This window comes from Coloeus monedula (genome assembly GCF_965178545.1).
Source record: "Coloeus monedula genome assembly, chromosome: 5".
Lineage (NCBI taxonomy): Eukaryota > Metazoa > Chordata > Aves > Passeriformes > Corvidae > Coloeus > Coloeus monedula.
This window is the reverse complement of record NC_138785.1, coordinates 42,103,370-42,129,135: the sequence shown is the minus strand read 5'-3', so window position 1 is coordinate 42,129,135 and position 25,766 is coordinate 42,103,370. Positions and strand designations below refer to the sequence as shown.

At 39.6% G+C, this 25,766-nt stretch overlaps 2 protein-coding genes and 1 pseudogene across 3 annotated transcripts in view; 2 read left to right on the top strand and 1 right to left on the bottom strand.

The window, feature by feature from the left end:
- Positions 1-16,985: 16,985 nt before the first annotated feature.
- On the top strand, positions 16,986-17,639 carry LOC309572844 (claudin-22-like; the record flags this gene model as incomplete). The annotated part of the gene is made up of 1 exon (XM_082281325.1): positions 16,986-17,639. The coding sequence occupies one exon, from the start codon at positions 16,986-16,988 to the stop codon at positions 17,637-17,639; it is 654 nt and encodes a 217-aa protein (XP_082137451.1).
- Position 17,640: 1 nt separating this feature from the next.
- On the top strand, positions 17,641-19,493 carry LOC309573222 (claudin-22-like; annotated as a pseudogene). The gene is made up of 2 exons: positions 17,641-17,715; positions 18,876-19,493. The product of its transcript is annotated as a claudin-22-like (transcript).
- Positions 19,494-22,947: 3,454 nt separating this feature from the next.
- Positions 22,948-25,766, bottom strand: part of WWC2 (WW and C2 domain containing 2) — a gene marked incomplete at both ends in the record, with an annotated part of 93,736 nt that continues 90,917 nt past the window's right edge. The window contains one exon of the mRNA XM_082282650.1: positions 22,948-23,014. Within this exon, the coding sequence (XP_082138776.1) occupies positions 22,948-23,014 (67 nt within the window). The remainder of the gene's footprint in view (positions 23,015-25,766) is intronic.

The window sequence follows — 25,766 nt, the reverse complement described above, 5'->3', positions numbered from 1 at the left end:
AATAATGTAAGATTTTCTCTTCTAAGCTAACAGATTATATCTGTAATGGCGTTATGAAGAAGTCTGTTGGTTACCTGATGCCTTTTTGTAACTGTAGAGCTTATTGCTGATGACACAAATCATGTCTTTCATCATACTGTTGTGGTGTAAGGGCTGAACCTTGTCACAAAACTCTTGCATGGGACAGGTCTAAATTTAGGAAATCTAGGTGATCTTAGGGGCTACTGTTTTGAGCTTGCATACTATCAGGTGGAACTTTGCCAGATTGTTCTGGTTCAGTTTAGAAGTAACTTTAAAAGGAAGCATTTAATTTACTTAGAGACGATCTATCCTATTCTTGCCTAGAACAATTGTCTCTTTTGCAAAAACAAAATGGTCTCCCTTATAGCTGGGATACATCTTTTGTCTTGCCATATAAAGTTTCTCAGCTGCTTTTCCCCTACTAATTTATAAATGGGAATTTTCTTCATTCTTCACTCTCAATGCTTTTAAGTGGTGTATGTTAGAAAAGGTGCTTGATTTCTTTCACAAAACATGGCTGAACAAAGAATCATTGCTGTTTGTTGTCTAACCATTCATCTTCTACCATGGCAGTGTATGATACTGAAATATTAACTTCTCCTAATTTGCAGAACTGAGGTATTCTAATAAGAAATCCTAATAAAACGGGTTCATTACTTCTATTCCTGTTAAACATTAAATTTAAATTACATGCTGGAAACAATTGTATTAGAAACACTTTTAGGATTAAGAAGTTATTAAGAGTCACTAAAATCCTCCTTATGCATACTTATGTCATCTTAAACTTTTATATGTGTGTCTTAAGGCTGTAATGACACTAGAAATAATATCTCACAATGCATCTCTCCATAATTCCCACTGGTATGCTGAAAGATACTATTAAGAAGATCATTAAGAGCATAGTCTCTTTATGTTCCCAAAAGCTTTCCATTAATTTGCATTTAGCTGTCTAAACTACAGCAAAGTTAATATTTACAGCAAGCTAATAGAAGTGTGAAGCACAGTTATTCCTTCTGGTTATTAATACTTCTGTCTGAGCACAGATGTGTTTTCATAGGATGTGTTTGGTTGCTAGATATGTGCTGATGACAAGTGCACCCAAAATCTTGATGGGCACACTTAATTCATAAGAGCATTCTCTCCTAAAACTTGATTGTACTCCAAGCTGTGAAGCCCTTCCATGTTTCCAAATGCCCCTGTAGCATGGTGTTGGGAGCAATAGCAAGCAGGCTTTACAGTAGATCAACAACAGTGTTGGCTGAGCCCATGCGGGGTGTTCAGCTCCCTTTTGGGAGACATGCCTGTCCTGTGGGTCTAGCAGTGGGCCTGAGGTTACAACCCGGGCACAGAGAAGAAGAGATATGTGTTTGCCAAAGCAATTGAATTAGGCTTTCTGCACATTCTGGCATGCATTGCCATTTGGTGATCAAAAACTGAAAGCATAGTCTTGGATGAAATTGCAGGACTCCATAAGCTGGTACCCCGGGCATGAATCTACTCTGCCTGTACTACCAGGCTGCTGCTTGTATTTGCTGGTAAGGAAAGGAACAATGCTATAATCTTTCCAGATGTGATGAAATAAATATTTTGCTAGAATAAAACATATTTGCATATATTTGCTACAGTCTGGAGAGATGTGTTATCTTCCATCAGATGGTGAGGCAGTAAATTTCATTGATTCAACTCGTTTCTCACTGCTGGCAGCCTTCTGTGCCTTACAGATCTGTTTTTGCTGAGACTATTTCTAGTGTTCAAAAGTTGGAAGCAGTCTTAATCTGCTTGTTTAAAAGCTGTCAAAGAGCTGACGAGAATGAATGTTTTCTTTAAGTAGCCCCGGGCTTCCTGTCTGATCGTGGGCTGTGCTTCTGGTAGGAATGGGGACTCAAGAGCAGAGAAAGCTGAGGCAAGTGTTGTTACTTAGCACAGCATCTAGTTTTATTGTGCACTGGTTGGAGCCCCAGTGAACTTTGGCAATAATACTAAATGTATCTTTTTCATCAGACCCTCAGTTACAGAAGGTTTTAATTTTTTCTTTTTGAAAGTCCTCAGGATCAGGCACTAACACTTTGTATGCTGTCATAGCATGTCTCAAAGCACTGCTGCATTTGTGCAAAAGATCGCTGAGTAGTCACATAATGAAAGGGAAAACAAATGGTGAATGACTCTCGGTTGCTTGTGGTTGTGCCAACCGCACTAAGGTATTTGTTTAAATGAAAGCTTTTAGCATAAATAGGTATGCATACAGAAACCAATTCAAGTTTTGAGAGTTCTACCTAAAATTACTGTTTGCTTCCACAACAGCTGTAAGGATGAAATAAACAGAATAGTCTGACAGGAACCATATGCCCTTTCTCATGTTAGAGCTATAACCATCAGCTCGTGGCATGTTACTGCAGTAGCCATAAAATGTTTGTAAGCTATGTAATAAGGGTGTTCAGATGTTGCTCTCCCAGATGCTGAAGAAGTGAAGTTGCATTTAATTGAAAGTCTTCGAAAACAGTCAGCTCAGGTCGTGACATAAGAGAAATTGTAATGTAGGAGAGGTAAGTATAATGTCAATCAATATCAGTTGTAATTTCCTCTGAGGTATGTAACCATTTGGTTTTGTTTATGAATACACATAAATTATATTTGGAAATAATCCCCTAACTGTCTCTTATTTAAGTGGAGAGGAAACTTATTTGTGGGGAAACTGGCCGGAATGGTTGTTCATCACTTTACTACTGATTGATCATGGTTCTGCAAAAATACGCCTTTACACATTTTCTTGTTCAAATATGCAGCAACAGAAAACATTGTGTATGTAAAGAACAAGCCCTACATGAAAAGAAGCAAATCTGGCGAGTCAGAGCTAGTTCATAGTAAATTATTCCAGCCATCCTGAAAATGAGTATCTGGAGACAATAGCAACATTAGCATAAAACCCCAACTCTGCAGCTTATTATTATACTACAATTACAATAAGCTCAAAGATCCTAACACAACCCTTTACAACACACCCCTTTTTATTTTTCAACTTCTAACATAATTTAGATGACTGTCAGATCTAACATTTAGGAATTTAGGTAATGGCAACTATAACAAATTCTAACTTCCATTGCCTTATATGTAAGCAGAACAGGGTTCTACTAACGCTTTACAGAAGTGAGAAAGGAGTAGAGACTTAGCAAGAGGTGGTTTAATTCTGCTTCACTTGCATTTAGTTCTTCAGGCTTACATTTCCCATTTTGTCTGGCTTCTGAGTTATGCCCGACATTGTAGCATAAGGAACGTTCGTGCAATTCTCAGATCTTGTTCCTAAGTAATCTTTTAGAGACACGAATTTTCTTAATTGATTTTTTTCCCACAATACTGTTAGGATAATAAAATGGAGGTAGCTATTCTGTACCTGAAGACGTATCAACTGAGTGGCATTTGCCTTCAGATTAGGAATATAAAGTAGTAGGAGATTGATTAAAGCAATATCTTGTTTCCTTGCAAATGTTACCACTGACATGTCCTTCTAAGTTCTGGTTTGTGTTGATATTGACCTTGGGTGCTCCAGTGGTACCCAAGTCAGAAAGAAAGATGGCTGTTATTACTATTAATCAATACCTACAGAGGAGCATCTGGGACCAATTATGATGTATTCTAAAGGGACAATCAGGACTATCTGGAATAGAATAAATATTGGCAATGTTACTTCGTGGGAAAAAGGGAAGGAAGGAAGCACAGAGTGCTTAGCCTTCTATACCTAGTTGAGATGTTGCTGCTATAATAGGAGATCCTGAAGTCGTGATTTTTTTTTAAATTTTCTTTTTTTTTTCACACCTGGATGTCTTGTTTACAGAGAGTGATGTTTGATGACAGGGTTACAGCTGAAGTTGACACTAAAAGGTGTCATTTCATTCAAAATTGCTTATTTTGGCACAAAAATAAAATAAAAATAGCTAATGCAATTTAAAAAAATAATCTTTAAGATTCAAAGATAGGGGATAGGTAACAATGACTGTGATTATGGGGCTTGAGATTCATAGCTCAGTTGTTATTTACTCTCTAGGATGCTAATGGGATTCCAGAGCTATGTCTTACTGGAATTTATGGGCAAATGGCAATGTGGCAACATGCTGAGTTGCTGGAAATATCCATATTTGCTGTGTTTTGATGGAAAACTCTGTGGAAATGAATTTCCAATTTTGGTTTGGTTTCCTTGGTGCTAGCATATTCCTTGTGAGGTTATGCAAAATGATTTTGTAGTTCCTGCTAGAAAGTATGGAATGGCTAGGTATGTTGTAATGTAAGAAATCAGTATTTTTGATCTTCTCTGTGTGAGACTAAATATAGGCAGCTTGAGGGGAAAATGAGTTGTCCATGAAGGTGTGTCCACCAGAGATTCTAGAAATCCAATCCTATTGGGCCACACGTTCTTTTTGAGACTTAGGAGGAATAAAGCAAACTGTTTTTCTACAAAGTAAAGGTATATGCCCTTTTTGGGGTGAATCCTGTTCTTGGAATTTGTGCACAGTATAGTTTTGATCCATTAATAGGCATTGGAGTACCTATCTGACCTGACAGTGCTTGGTCAGAGATGAGAGGGAAAGACATAAGGAACAAAACAAATACCCTTTACTTTTCCTTTTTATATTTGCCTCACCTGGAATCCTGAAAAAAAATCTGGCATCAATAGGTGATCAAAAGGTAGACCATTGTATGTCTGTTAATGAAAATATTGGAGCTGCTGTGTACTTTCCATCTATTCACTCTCACAGTTACGGTAAGGTCACCGTTTAGATCCATCCTGGTTTATATCCCAGACAACTTAATTTGGTAGGGTTAAATAGTGAATTATATGCTGCCTAAATTACAGATACTTGTTATCCTTGTGAAGGTTTGATTTTTATTCATTACTGAATTGTACTTGTGGTATGTTCTTACTCTTTCCTGATTTATAATGGATCTCTTTATTGAATTATTGAGCAAAACTTTTAAATAAAACATCAAAGAATTCTCTTCTACTATTAATTCTCTTATAGTCATTAGATATATCTACCCTTAGGACCACTTTCCTCATCAGAATACTGACACTGCTAGACATTTTGCTAAATGTACTGTGCACAAAAATGTTCATCCAATATAGGCTTTTTTCTTTTGAATGTGAAATTATTTGCCTTATAAATATGCAGCATTAGTTTGCTTCTTGTACAAGTATTTTCCACAGTAAATGTTTTGTTCTTTCTGGCCACCTTAAATGTGCAATAGTTTTATAGGTGAAGAAAAACAAAGTACTTGCAGAAAATGTAATTAAATTGCTTCTTACAAGTATGTCCATTATCAGAGTTAAGAAAAAGACTGGAGTCTGTCTTCCAGTCATTGGTCATCTTCCATGTTCTGTGTATTACATACTGCTTTCCTTGGTCTAGAGAGCCACTGAATCCAGACTGTGAATTGTGATTACTTCTCAGCGGTCCAGTTTGTGGGGAGGTCAAAACTTAAGCTCAGGTCTTCTCATTGCCACTTGTGTCAGCTCTACTTTTTCATGCTGCTTTTATTTATTTACTTTTTTATAGATTTGTCTATATATATTATTTCAATGCATTAAGACTGACTTGATTTTATGGTTCTGATTCTCTTACACAATAACTTTATGCTACCTTTGAGCTTCTTCTCACTTCCATAGAAGCAGTAAGTCTGTCTTTTTGCCTGGAGGGGGATTAGTGTTTACTTTGCACATAACAAAACAAAGAGAAGGCACAAAGCACTGTTCAGAACCCCAAGAAATAGTTTGTAGTGTAAGTTATATGCTTCAAGGATAGATGAGGCTAGTGAGAACAGCATTCAGTTTCTGAAAGTAAAGCAGATGCCTTGATTCACAAAAAATAAGGAAATTTGGAACAGCTTGGTATCTTTTTTTTAAATAAATGAAATACCAGAAGGAATATGCATGTTTATATTTAAATGTTTAATTTCTGTGGGCATTATTGAAATAGATATTTCTGTCATCTGGCTATTTTTATAAAAGCTAGAATAGTCTTGCTAGGATATCTGAACTAGAAAGCCTTCCTATTGTGTCTTGTTGTGTAATACATCTTAGTCCCTCAAAGGGAAATAAGCAGAAAAATTTACTTAGGTACTGATTTAAAAGAGGGGGAAGGGACCAACTTTCACCATTATCTAACACTTCTACCGGCAAGAGTTTTTTGTAGTGCTGGGCTGAGATAATTTTTTTTTGTTAAACATAATTTCAGTAAGTGCTTGGACAATTGGTGAGCAAACCACTGAATGCAAAGACATAACCTCTAGACTTAGGAAGCCCCTGACCTGCCTTTATGTGAAAGCTGGAAAAGGTATTGAGGGTGTGATATAGTATTATCTTCTTGCCCCCTTGTTCTGCCAGTCTCTGACAGAAATAGGATTCTGGCTAAGCAGTGCTTCGGTGTATGGCTGTAATGTGGGCTCTTAATGCACCTTCTTGGATTTGGCCCCAGCTGTGTGTCTCTGGGTAACAGAAGACTTTTCTTACTGCTTGGGGGTCTGTCAGTATGCTTTCAGTCGAAACTTTTTGAGCTCTTGTAAATAACTGATTCATCAAACCACATACTTGGCCCCCATTTAAAACCAAAGTAAATCAAGGTGGTCAAAGACAGTTCAAGATGTATGTAGATTCAAACTGCATTATGAATCGCGTGACAACCTCCTTCCTTAACTGCTTCTCGTACCAGATTCTAACACCAGTGTTTCTTTGCTTTATGATCTAAATTATTTTATTTTTTGCCTTCAGGGCCCTAGATATGTCTCTATAAATTAGGTTTTTATCTGTATCAGATACTCATGGCATAGCAGAGTCTCAAGTTTTCTATATTAATTGTCTAATACTTCATATACATAGCATTTCAAAGATCTTTTTTATGCTTTAGTTTGCAGCATTTCTGTGAGGCATATTCCCAAAGACAGCTTCTTGTCCCAGTTTGCCCAGCTGACTGTAAATCTTCCTTTACTGATGAAATGTTAGTAGGCTGGTCTCAGCAGCTCTTAGCTTTCTATCAGTTATTGCTTCTTCCCTGAGCTGTTGGGAACTTCCAAATTATGCATTTGTCGCTTCTGTTTCATTTGCAAGAGTCATTCATTTCTGCCTTTAATTCCTGTTCCAACTGGCAGTGGGGATTGTGGCAGTCCCAGGCTGTGCTGCAGTACCTGACACTGTAGATCCATCTACTGAAACCTGAGTATCTTCAATCACACTCAAAGATCTTTCTGTTACTGGTTGTTTAGGTCACTTACCAGGCTCTATCAGTGTATTTTCAGTCCTGCTGTTCTCTGATAGAAAGGTAAATTATACAAAAGACAATGGAGACAGGGTTTTTGTTATCTTTTTGTCATGGGAACATGAAAACTTTTCCCTCGCCCACTTCTGGTCTTGTACAAATAATGTAGCTTTGTAGTCAACGGTGTGTCAGAAGATCCTGTTGCCTGTTGCATTGGGAGTTCAGGGCTGTGGTGCAGCACTGTTTCTGTATTCTGATAAAAGCTGTTCCCTCCTCTGACTAGTTTCATTGCAGCTGCTCTCCTCAGCCCCATGAGGATTGCTGGCTATGTAGTTTGGGCTACCCCAGATCGGCTGGAGGTAAAATCTTGTTTTCCTGTACAAGCCTCAGAAGTGTATTTGCTGTATTTTGTGGAACATGATGGGACCACAAGGTAAAAGTTCTGTGTGGTAGCTGTGAGGTCATTTGAGCACATTAATGTTTTCTGTGCTCTAGAAATGATCAAAGAGATGTGACTTCTCTGTTATTAAGTGGGAAAAAGTGCCACAGCTACACACTGACTCATCTTTTCTTCTCATATGCACTGAGCCTCATGTGGGCACTGTATTTAGGAACTCAGCTCCAGATCTTTAGTCAGATGTTCCCAGGCCATATCTTTTCCCATCCCTTTCCTCAAGCCACCTCATTTCCAGCTTTTTACAATTTGGACGTAGTTTGATTCTGATTCAGAAATCTCAAAAAGGCTGGCATTTGTGGACCTGAAATAAAGAGTTCAGCAGGAAGCTCAGTGATCAAACATTTCTAAAAGCAGGACCACTTGCAGAGGTGAGAGACAAAGGCTTTTCTGTTATTAGTACATGGAGGGATACTAGCAGGGAGTAGAGGAAGGGGAATGATTGTCATTCCCCATCTTCCATACATATGCTAGGAGCTGGGAAAGGGCCTTGTCTTACCAACATCATCAGAGGATGCATGTGTGCTGCAAGAAATGTGAATATTACACCAGAATTAAAAATTACAGCAAATCATAAGCTGTGATTTAATGATGACTACAAAAAAATGGTACTTCCTTTAAGGTATTGCAACAAGAGGAAAGTTGTTTGTAAGAAAGCAGTGCCCATCTTGCTGACACATGGTGTGATTCTTGGTGTTGTCCTGTGCAGGGCCAGGACCTGGACTTGATGATCCTTGTGGATCCTTTCCAACTCAGGCTATTCTAGCATATTCACCACTAAGTGCTGTTGCTTAAGAAAGGAGGACGGAATGTGAGAACATGAACATGGCCTTAGGAAATATGATCCATAATCCAGCGCTTCGTTAAAACAGGTTGCTTAGGAATCCTGTGTTTATTCTGTCAGCAGAGGTTTTTTTTAAAGGAAAGCTAAATAACTGTCTATTGGTTGTCATTTGCTTTATTTTGTCTTGTAAGACAGAGATGGACAAAAGTGACTTTTACTGATTCTTTGAATTTGTATGGAAGCTAGAGGTGACTTAATTCACCTTTGTGGGGAAACTCCCCTGGTTAAAAACATTTCGGCACCCTGCTGTCAGTGGTGTTCCTGTGGGTTACAGTCTGTGTAACTGGACATATGGGTCAGACAGTGAAATTCACTTGCACTCTTGGATAAAATGCCCCATTTTTCCATCTACCACAACAGCAGAAAATTCTGTGATCATTGTCCTGTGGAGAAGTGATAATTAGATAAAGAGAAGCATGATAATATGCTGTAGTATAAAGGAGTTTTAAATGAGTACAGATGTATTGCTCCTAACCACTGAAGCTATACTTTATGAAAATCGTCACACACTTGATGCAAGGAGCACTTTCCTCATCTCATGCCATCTGTGCATCTGGCAGAATATTACAGGAAACTCATCTGTACGTCCACTTGGGAGTGTATCCTTCCCATTAAGAAGAAAAACCAAGTGATTTTTAGATCATATCTTACAGTGGAAGATACTAGACTTCAAGCAGACCACTGGAGAGATAATTCACTTTCTTCCATTTTATTTCTAGGGCTAGAGTTCTTGTTGCCAAAATGCAGACTCCAAAATGCAGACACCAAAATGCCAGCATACCAACATGATGGCATTGTTCACAATATTTTCAACTTCAGGGAAGATTTCAACGAAACTTTTGTCCTAAAGTTAGATTTAAATTCCAGACTTAGAGATTTTTACACTGTAGGATGGAGACAACAGCAATCTATCCTTACAATGTTTTTATATTCTTTTTCTGCTGGGCTAGATAAAAATTTTGGCTTGTCCTGGCATAGTACTGCTTTTCTTGTATGAGCGAATGTAGCTTTGCAGGTGTATACCAAGCTCAGTAACATGTCTTTGTACAGTCCTTTAACTCATGCAGCTGCTTCCTTTTTTCTACATGGAATTTTGCACAAAATAATACAAAGACTTGAGTATATTCCAAAATAGTGACTATCTCAGTATCTCTTCCTGGGTACTGTGCAAATTAAAAGTAGACTCTTGTGACAGGCCAAAGGATCAAAAGCAATGCCTGCTCAAGTGAGCACTGGTTATTTTCATACTGGGGAATAACAATTTTAATCATCTTCACAATTGTTTTCCTGCAGTCAGAACCAAAGCTTCTTCACTGTCTTTCATTTAGGATGAAGCATTCTCTGTTTAAATGGTTGAATCTGTGGATGGAAGTAGCCTTCACCTCTATGCAAACATGTTCGGAAAACGTGTCATATTTTGCAGCAGATACTTAGTACCTTTCCACGATAGTCATCATCAATTAGTAAAAATAGAAACAACTATCACGTAACCACTGCAGAGGCATGATATTAGAAGTCTCCAGGATTTCTCTCTCTCTGGGTTGATATGAAATGTGCGCAGACATTGTCTCAATCTACCGATGCAACGTTCTTTGGAACTCCTTGCTTGTCTCAGCTATACCATGTTTTGCAGTACATGGGGCATTATATGTGCTGAATATTGTGCATCATCCCTTTCACCTCTGTGGGTAGTGTTTGACATCTGAGGATGCTGCTGGGTGGCCACAATTGGTGAAGTGAAGGGAGGAAACTGCTGACCTGCCTTCCCTCCTGTACCTATTCTTTCCACCAGAGTAGCCATGGGCACCTCTGCTTGACTCCATCCTCACTGCCCTGCTGAAGGAACCTGATGAGCCTTTCAGCTTTTTTTGATGTAAAGTAGGGAAGGTGAGAGTGAGTAGAGAGAAGGGGTGAGGATGAAGGTGGCAGAGGACAACAGTAAAGTGTATATTTAAGCTTTAACCAATACTGAAAATGTTAGTGCTTTGATTTGTTAATGACAGGATGTTATGAACCCTTTAAACTATAGGTTTGCTTAGATTTCATTAGTGGGGGGATACTTAAATTCTGATGAAATCCTGTGAGGGAAGAAAGGGAAGAAAAGCTTTTTTGTTTTTTCGGTTGGTTGAGTTTTTTGGTGTTACTTGTTTTTTGTTTTTTTAACTAAAAAGATATCACCATGTGAGAGAGAACAATTACTTTTGAGGAAAGATCTTCCCTTTCTGCATTTCCTAGCTCTCTGAACCTTAAAAGGTAAAGAGTAAAACCAATTTAATCCACTAGAATCTAAGGAACAATCATATTTCAAACAACGATAAATTTGTTCAGCTGCTTTCCTCCGTTCCCCCCAAATCTCAATATGGCAGATGAGCAGAATGCAATAGGTGCCCCACACTTCCTTCACTTACAGCTTCTTTTATGTTCTGGCTAGATTGCTGTTAAAAGGTGTGTGCAGTCTTCTAATTTATGGTTAACAAGTCTGTATCATCTTTGTAATCCTAACTGTCGTGCAGTAACAGTTCCTATGTAGGTTCAACTGGGAACTACAAATAATTTCTCATAAGTTTACTGGTAATAAGAAACATATCTTAAGAAATGAAAGAAAGCTTATTATAATAATTGTCTGCAGATGTGAAATGAAAAGCATTATAGAAATATATATCTGTAACACTCTATTAAACCAGAATCTCCCAATAAGGGATGCATAGTGATAAAGAAGCCCATACATTTCACAGCTCAGAAATTAGTTTCTTAGACTTCCATCATTCAAGGAAATCACATTCCAATCACTGCTCAAGTGACATGAGTTTTCATACTTACAGTAATCTCCTGTATTGACAGTATATCAAAAATAGTCCCCTGAAGAGTAAGGCTAATTTTCTAACCCAGTCAACCCTCACTTTGAAGTCTGGATGGGGATGGTGATAGAAAAGTTTTGCAAAGGTGGAAGTACTGAGCCTTAAAGCATTCTTTATTCTTCCAGTATAATGATGGCAAATCTACCCTCTCTCATTTCAATCTTTTGAATAAGTCCCTAAAGCAGAAATCAGCAGTTTCATGTTGCTGTGCTTGACTCTTTCAGTGCCTTTCCCTTCTAGATTTTGTGCAACTACCATTAGCTCTACGTGACATCCTATTTCAAGCTTTTGATTGATCTTAGAGACGTGAAACTGCTAACAAGGTCTTTCAATCACAGAAGTACATTTCTTTTGCATATATAACAGGCTCTTGCTAAAGTTGCTTAATGAATTACATCCAGTGTTTGAAGAGGGAAGGTATGCAGGTTTGGGCAGTCCCTGCAATACTGAAAAGCAGGGAACATGCCCTTTTGAAATCAGGACAGCGATGGCTGTGCCCTTTTCCCACTTGAGAGGGTACTGCAGCCCCTTCCTGGCTCTGCTGAAGGTGCTGAGTCCTCACCTTCTCCTGCTGCGCTCAGCCCAGCTCTGCCCTGCTGTCTCTGCGCTGGCCCTGGCACACCAGCAGTGTGGAGCCATCTGCAGGGGCTGCACTGCTGGGGTGTCCTCACTGCCTACACTGGGGGGGGTGGGGGATGGATCTGAAGAGGCATTGAGGCCTTTGTGATAATTTTCTTTGTCTCTGCTCTAACATCTCCACAAAATATTCAGTTGTTTGACTTTGTGACTTCGCTCTAGCAGTGTCCTAGCATTCACCGAGGGGCAGTGTCTTCAGATGTAACACAGAAAAAAATAATGTGATCTTATAAATCATCACCTCTAAATGTTGAGTTAGGTTTTTTGTGAAAGTTAACGACACCATGAGCTAACTGTATGTGTTTAAAGTTACTCTCTTGTCCCTTTTCAAGATGGAAATTGTCATTATCTTCATAACTGGCTTACCCCTCTGCATATTGCCTCTTACTTGCTTTCACAATGGCTTCTAAGTGCCCATAATTAGAGGTTGCTGTTATGGATTGCACTAGGGTTCAAGCTGAAGTCTAACAAGTGCCACTCATACATTGGAGTGGGAAGTACTATGGACACTGTGTTGCTTTGATTCACTGAACTTTTTACATGAGCACTTCATTTACCCTTCTAGCTCTGTGTGAGGCTGTGTCTAACTTGGTACTGTAATTTCAGTGAGGGAAACAAAGATGACTCAAGCAGGAGAACCACCACAGTAACTTTATGAATAAATAAAGAAAATTTAGATTAGTCCACTTCATTAGGAGGTCAAAAGGTGGCACTCTCTTGCAAAGTTTATGACTCTCAGGAGTCATATAGACACACAGATATATACTCAGGGAAAGGTTAACTTCTGTACTGTGATGCTCTCTGAAGCACCCTGAAACCTTAAGCTCTACCAATACACATAATCTCAAATCTCACTTAAATGCACGCTAGAGTAAGTCAATATGGATAGCAGTATGGGTTGTGTTCTTTGCTTGGTGTTCCTGTGGTTTCACTGAAGAGCACATTGGCTATGCAAACCCAAAAGATGCTCCAGCATCACAAAGAAATGGGTTCTTAGTTAAGTAAGAAAATGTTAACTCTCATAACTTTCAGTTCAAGCAATAAGGTGGAAAGCAAAAGACTGCCAAGGTGAATGAATTAAGTCACTCATCGTAAGATGCTGAAGACATTGCCTTGCCAACTTCTGACAGCAGCTGTTCTACTGACTGTAACTAAGATTCAGCTATAGAAAATCTATACCCTAGCTCTTTGCATATGTGTCTGTAAGACGGGAATCTAAAACTGAGAGACCTGTGAATGATTCATGAGAATACTTGATATTTCAGTGAGCAACAAAAAAATATTTTATGAAACTCCAGGACTATCTTCAAATTAGCAAAAGCTACAGCAGTGTCTGGGCAATGCTACTGGGGACAATTGTACTTCACAGATGAACACACTTTTTGGGCCACTGGAGGAGAATAAACAAGCCCACAACATGAACATGCTTTACAAAGGAACTGAAAGTGTAGGAAAGAGCCAGTCTCATAATTCTGCTTTTGTGGGATTAAATTGCCTAATCAGATCCCAAAGTGCTGAACCTGGTATTTCTTTCCACTTGCTGACCATTAAACATTGGGATAATTGTGTGGGCTGCAGAGCTGTGTACAGACAACAATTCTCTACTACTCTTTGCAGGGGGTAAAGTATTTGTGTATCTATATCTCTGGCTGTGGAGGTTCCCAGAAGAGTCAGTGTAGCTTTTAAAGAGAATATGTACCACTTGCAGTGAGATTCAGAATCCTTGTGTGCAGCCCAAAATGATTTTATGGGGAGTAGAAACTTAATGCACTTAACTGCATAAAATGATATGCACACTGACCACCCTGAGTCTGCTTTAGTCTAGTCAAAGTCAATTTGAAAAATGATGCTTGGAGCTAGTTTGAATGAATGATGTTATCTCCAGGGCTTGAAAAGTATTACTGAACCTGTATGAACTTGATCATGACCTGTGCTATATTCTTCACAGGCATTATTTTACCTGTGTAGGCCTCTGTAGGCTGGTATCCCTCTTTGTTACATACCTCAGACTTCATAGGGAAAAAGGAACAGGGAAAAAAATGCTCTAAACCCTGTCAAAACTCCCTCTAAATCCATCCTCACCTTCCTTACCTGAAAGCACACTGGTCAGTGATAGCTGTACCTGCTTTTCCTTTTCTTCTTGACAAGTCTGTGTTGCACAAGCACCATCCTTGCTGCAGAGGCTGACAAGGGGAGCAGTGGCGAAGACAAGGGCCAGAGCTGTCCTGGAGCGGCCCTCTTGTGCATGGGCCCCCTGCCACTGTCTGCAGAGGTCCCTGTCAGGCACCTTCCCTGCCCCACTGGCCTGGGAGCCATCTTTCAGTGGCCATCTCCACTGAAACACCTTAAGATGATCTGTTGTTTCAGGCTGTGCAGATGCTGGCAGATGTTTTTTGTTATGGCAGTATAACTGTAAACCCTGGGCTTATGTTTCAGATTGCCCTGAGCAGTAGGACAGAAACAGATGGGAGCCCAAATCTAGCCCCTTAGGCTTTTCAGTCATTCTGACATGTCACTTTCTGTGTAGGCACAAGTCTACCAAATACAATTATTCTGGGGATGAGACATTTTTAGATGTGAGAGAAAAGAAGTAACAGTGGGGAGAAAAAGGGTGAAAGAAAGACAAGGAAGATAGAACTAAGGCAGTGACTGACCTGAGAATGTACATAGTTCAGCTGTGATTTTTCATAAGAGCAGGAAGTTCCAAGTAAAGGCATTCCAGACCTTGTCACTATCTTAGTGCCAAGGCAAGTGTTACCTTCCTCTCCCCTCCAGAAGAATAAGGATTGCATATAATCTTATCCAGAATAGTGTAAGGAAGCTTTTCTTGCTCTAAGTTAGTGCATCATTAATAATAAAGTCCAGAATTTAATTGGCAGATCTTACTAATGCAGCAGTCCCAGTGCTTCTGATGGCTAAAATTTAAATGCTAGTATAGCCTTTAGTATAGGCTAGTATAGCCTTTAGTATAGCCAGTTGTAGCTAACATTTGCAAAATGCATGGACTTCACAGGCCTGATGGTGTGCTCTCAGACTATACTGACTGTTGGAATTACGAGCAGAGAAGAAAATATTGAATGTACACAGTCAAGAGAAGTGCAACAGGCTTCCATAATACTCTTTCAGTAACTGTGATTTTAAAGTCAGATAAGCATGTAACCCCTGAAGGGGCAGAATCACTCCTAAATCATGGTTGTTTTATCTTAAATATTATTCAAACGGCGTTATGGAGATTCTCATTGAAAGTCATAAGGATTTCCAGAACTAGCATTCCTGCTCTGAACAGAGAAAGGGGAGAGAAACGACACTGCCGAATATGAAAATACAGTCTGGAGAATGAATGAATGAACACGGGATTGATCTGTCTCATTTTTCTTTTGCCTAGTGGATGGCCAAAGTTACAGGCTTGCTTGTGACAATTTGTTCCCAGTGTTGTCAGTTATACCCTCGGTGATTTCTGGTCTTGTGTATGGTAATTTTTTGATCAAGTATAAACTGTCGAATTAATGGGTTGGTACACAAGAAAAAGGGAGATAGATCATCTTTCTGGGGTTTTTGTATTGGTTCTTCACAGCTTGTGACAGGAGAAACCCAAGGGTTTGAAATTAAGACTCTCTATAAAAATGAGGAAGAAGAGATCATCTCACAGTGACAGTTCTTAATGATATCCTTCAGGACTTTGGAAACCTTCAAAAGCAATGTTATGTTTTCCCATCACATAATCCATCTTGAACAACTGAGAATTAAAATATACCGATAAACACATTATCACATCTAGGAAATTACTGGAAAACATCTCTGGGTCATAGTCATGTGGATGTGTTCATGCTGCTCAGCTCCTTCCCAGACAGGCTGTGCTGTTACATGTGGGAAGGGAAACAGCAAACAGATGTTCTCCTTCTGACCCTGTGGACAAGCACAAGGTTAGCTGACATGAGAGCAGGAAAAAGCAGGGTTTCCTAATGGGGTAATGGCATAATGGTATCTTGCTTTGATCAGAAAGGTGTACTAGGCATTCCTGGCCCAGGGAGCATTGAGTGCCAAATGTTGTTAGTTACTAAGTGAATACACTGTGTGCCATCTGGGACATGGGCTTTAGGAAAGGGGACACTGAGCTGGTGTAAGCTGCTACCGTGGTGTTGCTGAAGTCCTGGGGCAGGTAAAGTTTACGCTGGCTGATGATCTGCCTGGGTTCATTATGGTGGAGGGGATGTCTAGGATTTCATTTCCTACGGTACTTTCACCATACCCGTCTCCTTTTCCCCTTAAGAGTCAGTCAAAACAAAGCCCATTTTAAAAGAAATGAATGTAGAAAATGTGAAGCATAAGGATCTTTTACAAAGCGTCTTTTACAGTGCTGGGGACATAAAACAGGGCAGTGGAAGATAAGCCATTATGTATGTTGAGGAAGTCTAAGAATAAAGATTATAGGCAAACAGTCTACCTTTCTTTACAAGGCCTTGATTTACATCCCTGAAATCTCAAATTTAGCTATTACAATGAAGTCCTGTTGCACACAGAGCTGCCTTTTTATCACCACTTAAAATCTAATTAATCCGTATTGAAGCACAAAGATTTCTGTTGTGTTTTAGGGTGAGGGGTCATAGAGCCCTCTTTGTTCATCCTCAGGCTTGTAATCATGAGGCATTGGGATATAATTTTACCAAGCAAATTGGAAGGTAACAGATCAAATCCTTATCGGAAAACCTAACTCATGGTTTAGTGAAGTCCTTCGTCCTTTATGTGAAACTTTATATTCGTGAAGAACAAAAAAGTGTTTCAGAGCTTGCAAAGGGTTAATAGCAAGGGCTTATATTTGGGGCAGCAGAGACCTAAAATCATCACAGCTTCCACCATCACTCAAGGTAGCAGTTGGTACAGAACTGCTGGGGAAACCTTTCTCCTCAAGCTTTCAGAACTCTGCTCTTACAATGGCCTTAGTCTATCAACCAGTGATGCAATTAAGTGGCATTTTGGTCTCTCTGTTGGGATGGGTCCTGTCCTGTCTCACCACCTATCTACCCCAGTGGAAAAATCTTAACTTGGAACTAAATGAACTGGAGATCTGGACTATGGGACTCTGGCAAGCTTGTGTTGTACAGGAAGAAGGTGGAATGCAATGCAAAGACTTTGATTCTTTCCTAGCCTTGCCTCCAGAGCTCAGGATTTCTAGGATTTTGATGTTTTTTTCCAATGGATCAGGGATTTTGGGCCTCTTGCTCTCAGGATTTGGGTTGGACTGTTTGAAAATTGGTGAAAGACAACAGGAACAAAAGAAACGGTTGTTGCTGTTTGGAGGAATGCTTTTCTGGATATCAGGGATTACAGCTATTGTCCCAGTTTCCTGGGTTGCCCATTCCACAGTCCAGGAATTTTGGGATGAGAATATACCAGATATTGTTCCCAGGTGGGATTTTGGGGAAGCATTGTTTGTTGGCTGGCTTGCTGGATTTTGTCTTATATTAGGAGGATCCCTACTTAATTGCACAATCTGTTCAACTGAAGTCCACCCGTCTTCGGTCCATTATGCAGTAGCAGAGCAGCAGGATCAGTGTCAACGCTTGGAAACTGAAACTAGGCCTTAAAATGGAAGGTTTTAAGCAGTACAGAAATACTGCCCTATCTTTTCCAAACCCTAGTGCAAGCCAGAAGCTTGTTCCGGTAGTAATTCAAAGGACTCTTTGTTACCTAGCTGATTTCCTAAATTTGTCTGTTTTCTCCATAAACTGGTATTGGAAGGTGGTGTGTTTTCTCACCTGTGGAACTGCTTAAAACTGTATTGCAGCAAAACACTGAAGTTTTCAGAGACTGCACAGAAAAGGTGCTTCTGCTTTCTTAACTGCACTGTAAAAGCCTGAAAATGAATATGCATGTTCTCTTACAGCTTGGATTTTAACCAAAATGTGCTTCCTTTTTTATGTAGCCAATGAAATAAGCCCTGAAGTTTGACTCCCTGTTGCAATTTTCCACTTGACTGATGCAGTGACGTACGAACTTAGAGGAGATTTCCTGTCCTAAACAGTCTGAATACCTGCAGTGCATCAAATGGTTTTTCTGTGTATTTGGAATAGTAGGTTTCTGAAATTGTAGCAAGCTTTGCAACTGTCTTTTTGTGCATGGGGTGTGATGGTGTGGGTGCTCAGACCCAGCAAGCTGTGTTTCCCCAGTCTGCCACATTAGACTGCCCATACAAGTTACTCTAAGAGTTTCTGGCACCTGCATACTTTATGCGCCAAAAATAGGCTGAGAAATGCTGCTTTAAAAGCCAGTGCATCTATCTTCCTCTGACACTGGTCTTGAGTCATTATGCATCCTATCCAAGATCCCTCAAGTTCCATTCACTCATGTTTGGAAGATATTGCTGTATATTTGACTTTAAACATGGCATTTAACTGGCCACAAAGCAGAGAGTGTTATTTGGTCTAAGTGGAAGTGCATCAGTGTGGTATTAAAACTTAAACTGGGAGATGCCAAAATTAGCAAAACTGCTGTAATGCTTTAGCTGATTGATGGAAAAACAAGTATATGCTTTTCTTGAAAAAAACAAACCAAAAACTAATGAAAAGTGAGCCCAGCTGTGGCCACACCCTTCTGCTACTGGTTTACCGTGCCACCTCCCAGTCCCCCAAACACTGCACATGGAACCAGGCAACAAAAAGCAGGAGGGAGGGGAGAAGTATTTCATGCTTCATAGAGCATTGTTTTAACTTGTGCTTATGTATGACAGAGCATGACAAAGAACTGAGCAGAACAGTGCCTGCAAAAGTGAATTGCTTGGTGCTTCTATGACTGCAAAAAACGAACTTGGCAAATGGACATAGGCTACTGTTGGACTGTTAGCTGGATTTCTGTTGTCTGTGTTAGGATGGATTTTAACTGCTACCTGTAACTACTTACCAGGCTGGAAAAATCTCAACTTAGACATAAATGCACCAGAGCTTGGAGCATGGGACTCTGGCAAAGGATGTAGGAACACAGTCTAAAGATTTTTATTCTTTCCTAGAATTCAAGATTTCCATTACTTTAGTAGCTACATAAATGGACTATGACTTCTGAGCCTTGTGATCTCCGGTCCTGGTTTGGACTGCCTAAAGATGGAGAATACAGAGCAGAAGATAAAAAAAAGCTCTTACTACTTGGAAGAATACTCCAGATGATAGCTGGAGACTCTGTCCCTTGCTTATACTATAATCCAGGAGATTTGGAATGATGACATCACAGAGATTCTGCCCAGATGGGCAATAGGGGATGCACTGTTCAGTGATTGGGTTGGTGGATTTTTTCTAGTTCTAGGGGGATCTCTACTCCTCTCTACAATCTGCTTATCATCTGATCATCACTTACTACAGCAGCAGCAGTGGCAGATATACAAGATGCCCATCGGCATCTGGAAATTGGAAATGGAAGACTTAAAAAAGGGCAGATACCAGGTTTTCTGACTTCTTGCTTGTGTTACAGTAAGAGAGACAGACCTGCTGAACAGACAGGTTACTGTTTACAAGATCAGGGGTGGGATTCTTTCTTACCAAGTAGTTCCTTTAATCACTACTTATTTCCACTTTTAATTACATGAATTGATGAGCTATGGCAATCTAAGCCACCACTGTATTTCTTCCAAGTCTGATAAATGTCAGATTTTGGTTTTGTTGTATAACTTGGGGGAGTGAGTATAAAAATTTTAATCTCTAGGCCTGCACGGAGACTTGACCATATTTTAAATTGCAGAACTCCTACTGGGGCTGCTTTAAACTATGTATTTTTTACAAAATAATATTACTTGAAGTCTGAAAGAGTTTGTAGCACCAGTTCAACATGCATTATGAAAACCTAATGCAGTACAACCTTGAATGAAGTTTGCTGGGCCTGTATCATTTACAGTAAACTAAATGTTCTCAGACATAACATCACATAATGCCAGATTCTCAATTGTGAGAGAGAGGGAGAGAGAGAATATGACCACCTCTATCCCTGTCCAATCTCTCTCTCTCTCTAAGGACACCCAGTATTTCTGGGCAATAATGAGATGTTGTCTGGAGGAGACTCAACCGTGTTCATTGCTGGTGCAGTTTTTCCTTCATGAATGTAAAGAACTAACTTCAAGTATATGAATTAGTTTCCATATAACTTATCCTTAGCACTGTCAGTGATTGATGTGAACTTTCTATAAATTGCCATGATTTTACATTGACAAAGCTGTAGCAGCCATCTGTTTCTGCAAAGACCATATAAAGAGACAGAAGAGCAATAAAAGAATTAAATAAAACACTGGTCTAGAAAAGAGCTTTGTTAAAAAAAAATGTATTTTCCAATCACTGAAACATATGAAAAGTGCAGAGACAAGTTAATCTATGTAATGTACTTGCATACTCTTACAGACAAAATTAGAACAGAAACACATTCAGAATATAACCTGATTAAATATTTAGTTCAGTCCTGAGCATTTGATATTTAATACAGTATAAACATAGCAATAGTAAAAAGAAAAATAATCTTAAAATTATTTGATTTGTGTTCTATTACAATTTCTGCTAAACCTAGCTCATTTGGCTAAATATTCTTGTACCAGTAATATTTACATTTTGATATATGCAACTGCAGTGACATTGGTACCTGGCAATAGAACTAATTACATTCGTTACACCCTGCTGTGCAGGGTAGATTTCACTTCAAGAGTAATATTTATCACTTTAAACTGACAGGAGTTTATTTGTATGTGTTATTTTAGCTTATTCTATTGAGTGTTTCAAGTGTGACACGTTGAATTAGTAAAAAACCCCAAACTCCAAACCCGGAATTGTTAAAAGCTGCCTATAAATATGTTCAACTTTACCAATCTGGAAAATGAAGAGCATGAATATGTCTAAGTCTCTCATTTAAAGGAGTTTTGTAAGCTGAAGCCAGCAATACTCAAGTTTTGACTTCACCTTATGCTTACAAATCAGACAATAATACTTTTTTTTGGAAAACTATTCAACATTTGAGAAAAACCAACTAACTGGACTAAAATTTAGATACCTCTAAGTATTTTTCAGAATAGCATCCTTAGTGACAAATATTTTTATGGCCAGAACTGAACTATATTAAACAGAACATAAATAAGACTGTAAATAAATAAAAGAAAAATCATAAAGTAGACCTCTAAACATCATTCTACAAACAACTTATATAATCAAATTGAGAAGTTGAAACTGTCAACCTTCATTTCACCTCTACATTAAATAATTCCAGCTTTTTTAAAATTGACCTTTCAAACATGAATGTTATCTCAAACCCAAGACACAAAAAACAAATGGGGCATTCATAATGGATGTTCAATCAGTCATCTTGCTCAAAATAGCATGTTTGGCTTTATATTTCAGTGAACTGTTGTATTTGTGCATAAGAAAACCTTTGGGTGTTACACAGACCTGTCATCACAGAATTGTCACTTTGAATCTAAGACAGCTGCTACCATATTGTGGTTATATTGTTTCCATTTGCTCACCAGTAATTATAGCACTTCTGAAAGATGAAGTCCATGCAATGTGGCTTGTTGCTTGGGGAAGAAAATTGCAGCCAGTGAATGAAATACATCTGAGTGCAACAAACTAAGTAGAAAATGAAAAATTTCTGTTCTCTGCAATGTCCACCTACTTACACAGTACCCATGGAAGATGACCCCAATTGCTTTACCAAGACAGGACTGCTTGAACACCTACAGCCAATGTACAGAGGGCATCCAAGTTGCCTTCTGATGAAGCAGCCTGCTAGGAAGAAGCACGTAAGACATATTTGAAACAAGCTGTTCACATCTATTCATTAAACCTGTGCACCCCCAACTGCATACAGGGTCAATTGTATATTTTAAGAATTGTTATTTACTGTACCAAAATTTGTGCAGATTTCTAGTCAGGAGCTTTTCTTTTTCAGAAAGGGTTTACCTTACCAACAGGACTTCTGATATCTGAGTTAGCATGTGAGAAATTTTTTTTCTGGTACGAATCCTTTAATGAAGCATCTTCAGATCTGTAAACCTAGCACACTCCTTCATGTGTTCCTAGCTGGCAATCAGAGAGCCCCCTAAGGACAAACGATTAACAGAGAGAAACTCTCATTTTTAAGTGCACAGTGGGTATAACTATTTCAGTTTCAGTGTTGGTATTATGAATTTGATTCATCCTGTTCAGAAAGCAGCTGCCCCTTTTGGTAGTCTCAAAGTAAATTTTTAGGGTTACTTGTCTGCCTTGCCTTTCTCACTCTCCCGCAGATGCAAGAAACCTTTTAGTGCAGGTTAAAGTACTGTACATTCACAAAACTAAACTCTGAACTCTGTGTCTTCCTACAAAGTATTAAAAAACAAACCAGAAGAAATTTATTTTCAGAAACAAAATTACAACATGGGTGATGAATCTAATCAGCAGCTGTTGTGAGGCAGCCTGGATGTTTTGGAAAGGCGCTTATGCTTGTGGTTAACTTTAAACTATAGAAGTTACACTCTTGTACAAAAGTATTGCATGGCAGAACAGCCATCTTCACAGTCTGCTCACATGAAAATAGTGAAAAGATAAACAATTGTCTGTTGAACATAATTTTTCTCAACACAGTGCAGTTCAACAGGACACATGCTTAGTACTGCCTTTGTTCCATCTTTACAAAATAAAAACACAGATGCAATACACACAAACTGTACAAAATCAGCATCAGTATACCGAAATTTATCTACTTTGGTTTTCTGTTTGTTGGGGTTTTTTGCTGTGTTTTAAGCTTACAACAATTCAGTTCACTCTATTTTACAAATAAACATCTCAATAGTGAATGTAAAATAGAAGATCTTTGAAAGCACATCACTGGAACTACAAAGCTCATCTGAAAAGATATGAACAAGTGGAAAAACACTTCAGTGAAAATGCGTAATTATACATCATCAGCTGGAAGGGCTGGTATACTGATCTTTGCTCTTGTGAAGTATGCTATCTTCTCCCTGAATCAGAAAAGAAAACAAGGGATTTCTTTACCATTTGTTGCATGACTGCAATGTCATCTGCTGTAGAGTTGCTAAGGTTAGAGCATACTTCTTTAAAACACAGGTTTGGAAAATATACAGAAAATTTATTTACAACAAATTTACAACAAATGACACAATTACCTTCTTAGGCAGTTTTATGTAAAAAGCAGTTCCAGTTTTGAAACAGAAAAAACATCAGTATTTCATTAATAACTGCAATGGTATGACTGAAATATTGTTCCAGTCACTGAATTTCCTATGATGATATTTTCGGTGGGGGGGATGAGAAGAAAAAATAAATCATTTTATCCTGACATGGGAAAAGGGCAAGGGGGGAATAGTTGTGTCTGGGCAAGACTCAGAGAAAAATTGTCAACCCATTCTCCAGTTGCTTCCCCTGTGCTGTTACCATTTCTGTCACCTATGAACTGAGACATTACTGAAGCATAACAAGTTTACACAGGTTTGCCTACTAGCAGGCTAGAAAGCAGAAGAGAAGTATTGGGGGCTTAAAAATTCAATCTCAGAAGAGTCATTCTTCTTGAGAGCTTTAAAAATGTCGCTCTGTGATTAGTCTGAGGCCACAGCACTCTAACAAGTCCAACTAGCAGGGCATGTACAATTCAGCCTCAGGAGGTCAGTATTTATCCAGAAGACTAAACCATGTTTTCCACTGGTGAAGCTTGAGTTCCCATAAAAAAGAATAGCTCAGAGCAAAATCAGCCTAAACTGGCTTTCTCTTCCTAGTTGTGTGGTGACTAGAAAATAAAGGACAATGGAGCCTTTTGATACCCTTCTTGCAGGGAAATGATGTTTTGAGCAGTCTTACATGTTCCTGTAGATTTGGGCAGCAGTCTGTCTGAGATGACTGTTAAATGACCAGCACCAACCAAAAGCCCTTCTCAAGACATGCACAGAAAGTGAAATCTTCAAGATGCTCTGAATTTCAAACTGAAGATAAATAACTTAGCTGTAGCACATCTTTGCTGAGGAACCCCTTTCCTTTCTCTCTTGCTTTGATTCTGCATCACTTACAGCTGTGGTTTGCAAGACATGCTGCCTCACAGGCCCCTACTTGCTTATGGATTTCTCCAACTGCTCACAAAAGATGATTTAAAAAAAGGAAAAAAAGTCTCACATTTATTAGCAGCTGATTTAAATTTCCTATAAAGGAATCCAAAATTCAAACTTTAAAAATGTGCATTAACTGACACAACAAACCAAATTAACTTGCAGTACTGCTTCTATGTGCAAGAGCAAGCACCATATTTTTCAATCAATAGATTTATATTTATTTTTATATAGGAGCATGGCCTCCAGGCTGTAAGCTGGCCAGTCTTTTAGGAATTTAGACCAGTTAGAATTAAGGGTTAAGATAACAAGTGTTCATTCTGGCTTATGCTAAGCAAGAACACTTCATTAATTGCTTCAAGTAATAGGTTGCTTTGCAACCAAAAGGAGAAAGGAAACAAAACAGAGGATGGTCTCAAGATCTTTCTTTAACACTAAGTCTTGAGCAAGGCACAAGTAGTGGTTAATGAGTTTCCTGATGAGCTGTATCTGTCCTACTTCTCCTTGAGCACTGATTTACTTCAGGCCCCTACTATCACTGGAAGAGCTCCCATGACTTAAAGCCCCCCGTCAACCTTCTGTGGGTGAGGTGAGCCACGGCAACAGTCACACCGTGCCCGCCTACAGCAGATGTCACACAGGGGTCTGACACTCCACTTCCTCACCACGCTCTGAACTGCCACAGGAGCAGGTCACTAAGGCCTGGTCTTCTGAAACTCCAACTTAGAGCCATTTTAGAAATGTGTGATGTTTCTGGCAAGTTGTTGGGGTTTTAGTTTAGTCTTAGTTTTTTTTTCCTGTTAAAGGAATTTTCTCCCATATGCATGTTGCTAGGGGACAAATAGCTGTACTTAAGAAAGACAAAAAGGGGGGTGGGGCGGGCCTGGCTACTCCTTTGTCTACACCTGGGTGTGGGGGCAGTTCGCTCTGAGCGTCCGGAGAGAGAAGCTGCAGAGAAAGGAGCTGCTGCTTCTTTCTTTTGGCAGCTTTTTCTTCCTGCTGGAAACAACGCCGGGACCCCAAAAGCCGCTTTCCCTGCCCTGCTGGAGGCCGAGCTGTGGCTGCCCAGCCCCGCTGCTGCTTCGAGCTTTCGCTACGCTGTAGCTCTGCTCGCCCTGCTTGCCTGGGCATCCGTGGGGTTTTCCCATCTGGATACACCTCCTCTGCCACCCGGGATTTGTGCTTGTCCCTGCCGCTCCAGCCTGCCGCTCTAGCCTGCTGCTCTAGCCTGCCGTTCCAGCCTGCCGTTTCCAGCCTGCTGTTCCTGAGAGTCCGGGATCGGCTGCCCAGGGGTTTGTGAAGCCTTTGTTCCATCCCTTCCCGGGATCCCAGGCCGCCATTGCCCGCGTGTTTCCCGAGCTCGCTCCGGAGCGCCCCCTGCAGCCGCGGGGGAACCATCGCACCTGCCCTGCTCACCGGGAGCCGCCAGCGCCCCTGCCGGCTGCGAGCGGAACTGCACCCGAGGGGAAAGGGCCTGACAGCCGAGAAGGCTGGGACTGGGTTTGTGATTGTTTGCTGTTACTGCCAGAGTTGTTGTTGTTTTGTTTGACTGGTTATATACATATATATATATATATATATGTATGTATATATATATATATATATGTATGTATATATATAGTAAAGAACTGTTATTCCTATTTCCCACATCTTTGCC